General features: G+C 56.1%; 1 protein-coding gene across 1 annotated transcript in view; it reads right to left on the bottom strand.

Annotated features, from left to right (window-relative positions):
- The window catches only part of LOC106815780 (neurogenic locus notch homolog protein 1-like), a gene marked incomplete at its 5' end in the record, with an annotated part of 47,520 nt that overhangs the window by 3,474 nt on the left and 38,286 nt on the right, over positions 1 to 5,760 (bottom strand). Inside the window, 5 exon segments of the mRNA XM_014820287.1 lie at positions 799 to 858; positions 1,661 to 1,951; positions 2,945 to 3,107; positions 3,628 to 3,802; positions 4,298 to 4,678. Coding sequence (XP_014675773.1) covers positions 799 to 858; positions 1,661 to 1,951; positions 2,945 to 3,107; positions 3,628 to 3,802; positions 4,298 to 4,678 — 1,070 coding nt within the window.

Below are 5,760 nucleotides of genomic sequence, written 5' to 3'. Positions count from 1 at the left end.
GCTCTGTGGAGTTGCAAAACCTTTAGGTGGCGACCCGGAGTCGGTCCCTTCCTACAGGGTCTGGTACTCCGATCGTCGCGGCATAGAGCGTATGTACCTGGGACAGCGAGCCGGAACCGGGGGTTTGTCGGTCGAAGGCAAAACGTTCGAAGGACAGCGTGACAGTTCGCCGTTTGACCGACTCATTGGCGTTAGCCGACCGAGATTTCCCCAATCGACCGTTTGCTGTCGCCCCCCCTTCCCTCATGCAGCTTTACCGTGTCTGAACCGCGAGCCACGATTAGCACGATGTCGTGCTCTAATCCTGGATCCCGTAAACTGGTGTTCGCGGTGAGATGACCCAGAAGACTCACGCAGTCCGCGTCTTGCAGCCCCGACTCGATCGCCACTTCGCTTCTCCAGCTTTGTTTTTCCCAGCTTCTGGCAGAAATGTTGCTGTAGACAGAGTTCCACTTGCCCTCGGTCAAGTCTGTCGATCTCAAACGACGTGTGATCCCTTGATTTCTGATGGCACTTCCAGCTTTTGCCCGCATTGAACGTCGTCAGCCATTACCCATGCTTCAACCACGCTCAATGGTAAATCTGCTTCCACAGGTCGGCTGCTGCATCCCCGCTGATGGCCTGCCCCATCTGCATGCAGAAGTGGATAGCGCGTCGGGCGGTCACGCCGCGCGCCAACCGGGCCACGGCAGACAGCTGCCGGGAAAAGCAAGGCGACTGGAACGAGGCCGGGCGGCGCCCGCTCCGGGCGGATCTGGCCTGGCGAGGAGGCTGGGACGATGTCGTGGTGCAGCACGCCTCCGTGTGCGACGCTCGGCGCGGCGCACCAGACGATCCAACCCGCTGGTCGGTGACGTCCTCCACAGGGTTCGCGGAAGTGATCGAGTCATGATCTTCGCCGGCGGCCCCTCGCCAACGCTGGCCTCACGCGTGCAGCGCAGAAACAGCAGGAGTCTCTGATCCGGTGCAAAACACAGGATAGCCGCGAGTTGAGGTGATGGGTTTGATCCAGGGAAAGAAAATAACTTTTTTAATTCCACGTCCGTGAGGACTCTTGTTTGGCTAAGTCTGTGGGGAAAAATAGCTCTCAGCTCGGCGAAAATTTTTAGCGGAATCTATACGGGTTTTGAGCCGTCACGGCACGGCGAGCTGCATTTGCGGCAGGATTGATAGATGTCGAATCGCGCCGATTCTCCGCTCCCACTCTTGTATCTCGTCCTTACCCGCGCTGGTTCAGCGATGCGTGGTCGCTTAAATTTACATGTTTGGATGTTTTTGAAGCAGTTGAGAGTGTTTATTCGACTGAGAACAACAAAGACACTCACAGATGTCACAGCTAAAATCTTACGCGGATAGTCCTCCCTAATATCTTTTGGTTCATACCCAAACTGATGAATAATAAATATCTAAATATCCCCACTCGGTCTGTAAATAAGTATCGAATTTATTACACTTCGGTGGTTCCGTCAAATCTTCGAATCAGACATGCTCCGTCCACTCCATTGCCCTGCTCGGGGCGTCCTCCAGCCAATCGTCTCGCCGCGCGCCTTCTCCCTCTGCCTTGGCCGACCCGCTCACCCCTTGTGGTCCTCGCACTGTCGCGGACTTGGCCCTCCCGTCGTTGGCCGTGGACGCCGGAGCCACGCAGGCGAGCGCTCACCCTCGGGCGACGATACGAGGTGTTGAGCGGACGCGGCCGCAGTGCAGCGCCGTCTTGCCGTGGTCGTCGGCGCGGCGTTCGATGTCGCGCAGCGTCGGCGCCTCGATTCAGCCTCGCTCCGACATAGCGAAACCAGGAAGCCACAATACAACGACGGCGAGTAGGACGCGCCCGCGCCAGTAATCATCGGCGTCGAGGTGCCGTCGTTCGAAAATGCGACGCAGGCGATGTCAGAGGTTCGCTCCTGCGCGCCAACACCCCGCAGCCCAGCTCCGTAGAGACACCCGAACCCTGCGCAGGCAGAGTCTCGCGAAGACACCCCTGCGCGTCGGCCCGCAGATGGGGCGGCGGTGGAAGGGGCGTGCGGCCGGTGAGTCCTGCGGCGTTCCGCTTCGGCGCCGCGCGTGCGAGGAGACGCTTGGCGGCTCGCAGCGCGCTCGTAGCGCGAGCGGCCCAGGCTGGCCGAGACGTCTCACGCTGACGCGGAACGGAGACGCGTCGATGGTCGAAAGTGGCTGGCGGGTCGGCGTACTTGGATGTCCGTCTGCGGGTTCTTCGGAGGCGGCTGGCTGATCGATCTCGTCTCTCTCTCTCCACTCTCATCGCTCGCTCCATCAGACTCCGGGTCCTCCCCAGCGCGCTCGATCGGCGCCTACATCTCCTGCCTCTCTCTCACTCTCTCTCCGTCTCTCTAATATCTCTCTCTAACTCTCATCTATCTCTCGTCTTCTCTCACTCCACTCGCGCACCACCCCATGGCTTTCTCATCTGTTTCCCCGTTCTCCCTCGTCCGGATCTCCTATCTTCCCCTTTTCCTCTCCGGTCTTCCCTGATTTCAAGCCTCTCCCCGCTTTCTCTCTGCCTCCACTCATCCCCCTCTCCCTCCCCCATCGCTCCTTCCTTTCCCCGCTCTCCCGTCTCGTCTCTGCACCGTCCTCCCCCCTCTCTGCCCTCCCCTGCTCCAGGTACACTGTACGATCCCGTTCGGCTGCGCCCGCACAGCCAGCTCGCTCGTTCCGCCTGCATTCAGCGATCTCGGACCCGACTGACCCCCGTCGTCTGGCCGATGGGGTCCCGTGTCCCGCCTCGTTTTTCCCGTCCTTCCATCCGTCCATCTCCGGCGGTCGCCCCGCGACGGCCCCTCCCTATACTCCGTCCGTGCGTCCGTCGATGCGTCCCGAGATCGCGCGTTCCTCGCAGCGAGACGAGCATTGAGCGGCGGTGACGAGCCTGCCCGGGGCCGCAGCGCGCGTTACCACCCCCTTCGATGTGACGAAAGCAGGCCGGCGTCGGCCGCTGCGGACACCGTGCGCGGGGGTGAGCGCGAGCAGGTCGCGGGATTGGCGGGATTTGCTCCGCCCGCGGTCAAGGACTGGCTGCGCTCGCGGTCCAGCTGTCGCACGTAGTCGCTCGCTGCCAGGGCCGAGCGGGAGGAACGCCGTCCCTTCTAGCGCGAAGAAACAAGAGAGCGTCATACGACATGAGATGACGGGGCGGGTAGATGCACGACGAGAAACAACAGAGCGTCCTTGAGAAGAACGCAGGGTGGGTGGAGGTGGGACCTGGAGGAGAGAGCATACCGATTCGGCAAACGAGACAAAAAGAGGGGACGGTCGGCCATGAGAATGAGAGAGCGCTTTTACGCATGACGAGACAAAAGAGCGTTCGATGCGTGATGAGACAAGAGAGCGTTCGAGAGCGTTTGGTCGGACAATTCTTGTCGTTAAGCATAAACAACATCGGATTAAATACTTGCAGACAACTTATTCTTACAATGGACGCTGGGAAGGGACAGGGTCGGGCGTGGGGGGCGCGGCGCGGGCTGGGCACGGGTCGGGGCATGGGGGCCGGGGCGCGGGGTGGGACAGGGTCGGGGCGTGGGGCGGGAATCTGCGGACCGCGGGACGGGTGCGGTGGCGGTAAGGGGGGCGGGGGGGCCGCGTGGCGTGGCGCTGTGGGGAGCATACCTTGATGCCGTTTGTGCGGTCGGCCTCCAGGCCCTGTCTCGTCCACTCTCTGAACACGGACCGACTCCCCAGTGGCGACGGAAATTGTGAGCAGTGTCGTGTTGTCGGTTGGCATCGAATCCTCTCCCTCCTTCCTGCTACCTCCACTTGACTCGATCGCTGTGCTTGTGGATTTCTGCGCGGAGCAAGAAAACCGGGGAAATTCCAGCATGCGTCCATTAAATACGACACGGAGGTGTGCGCATTCTACATTCATATAACATTTATAACGAAGTAATATAATATGTGTAATCATAACTACGGTATCAGAATAGATTATATATGAGAATATATAAGATAATAATAAATATATAGTTTATCAAGGCAATATAATAATATATAATATATGCTAATATCATATTATACTATATAGATCATTAATATAATATTAATATAATATATATATAATAGTATAATAAGTACTTATATAAATATAACAAATTATTATTCAACATTGAATAAAAAAGCAAAGAAAATATATACTACGAGTCAACACATCCACACGTACATTACGAACGTAAGTAGGACAATTTCTAATAACCATCAACCCTTCACCCCTCCACCCACCCACCGACCACCCCACACCTGCTCAGCCCACCACCCACGACGCCGCCACCGCCCTCAGTCTCACCTCAGCTCCTGTCCGTCCGGCCCCACGCGCCCCGCCGCCGCCTTCGGCTGGCTGACCTTCGACCTCTTGAACCCCTCGGGGAACCACGTGATGCCGCGCTGCCGCTTGCGCTTGCTCGACAGCAGCACGCCGACGATCAGCACGATGATGACGACGACCGTGCCGCCGATGAAGACGTAGATGAGGTTAGAGGGCGCCGCTGCAGCGGACGTCGGTCGCCCCTCCGTGCCGACCGCGTACAGCTTGCCGAGCTCGTCGTTGGACGGATCGCGGCTGTAGGCGGCGGCGAGGTAGCCGGCGGCTTCCTCGGCGCTCGCGAAGCACTCGTCCTTGAAGTCGACCTCGCACATGCGGTTGTCGAGTTCCAGGTGCACCTTGGTCCTGCAACGCGAGGCGCGACGAGAGATTGTTATAGATCTACTGGTTCTATTACCTACTACGCAGCCATTTACATTTGCACGAGACAGCCATTTACATTTGCACGAGCCAGCCATTTACATTTACACGTACATTTACATTCACATTGGCACCAGCCAGCCATTTATACCATTAGCCAGGTGCACCTTGGTCCTGCAACGCGAGGCGCGAGAGATTCTTATAGATCTACTGGTTCTACCTGCATATCACTTGTAGGGGAAGCAAACACACAGACACGGTACTAGGTGTAGGGGTGTGCAGGGTGCAAAATTTACGGGAGTCCGGGTTCAAATACTCCCTGATTTACTGTCGGATTCCCTGATTTGACATATGCAGGAGTTCGTGTGACTCCCTGAAAATTCTGCTATGCTAACTAAGCCTAGTTCGTTCCAGAGCACGGCCTCGCGGAATTACCGTATTTTTTCAGCAAATATCGAAAGAAAATTTGGCAGACGTGCATCGCATAAATCTTAAAAATAAGCACATGCATTATTGTTGTTATGCTTTAGCTTTGAACTTCAGACTGCGGACTCCCTCATTTTGAGGACTCCCTTGTTCAAAAGTTCATTTCTACCCCTGGGTGTCTCTACTGACGCTACTATGTCCACCCACGCAGCATTTCGCTTTCCGACAGGATCGGCAGCGGACGCACGGTGCTAGGTTTACCGTTATCATAGATTCACTGGCTCTATCCACGCATAACAATGCACAACACAACACCACACGCGCACACGCATAACAACTTACAGCACTACAAACAACAAACACTTCCCCCACTTCGACCTGACATTGACCTCGCGACCTCGTGACCTCGCAACTCTCGCACTGACCTCGCTGGAAATACTTCATTACAATCAACAAACACATCGTTACAAACAACACAAACACATTGTTACAAACAACACAAACACATCGTTACAAACAACAAACACATCGTCACAAACAACACAAACACATCGTTACAAACAACACAAACACATCGTTACAAACAACACAAACACATCGTTACAAACAACACAAACACATCGTTACAAACAAAGATCGGA

Source organism: Priapulus caudatus, unplaced genomic scaffold, assembly GCF_000485595.1.
Source record: "Priapulus caudatus unplaced genomic scaffold, Priapulus_caudatus-5.0.1 Scaffold1200, whole genome shotgun sequence".
In the NCBI taxonomy this organism is placed as follows: domain Eukaryota; kingdom Metazoa; phylum Priapulida; class Priapulimorpha; order Priapulimorphida; family Priapulidae; genus Priapulus; species Priapulus caudatus.
This window is presented reverse-complemented; position numbering and strand designations above follow the sequence as displayed.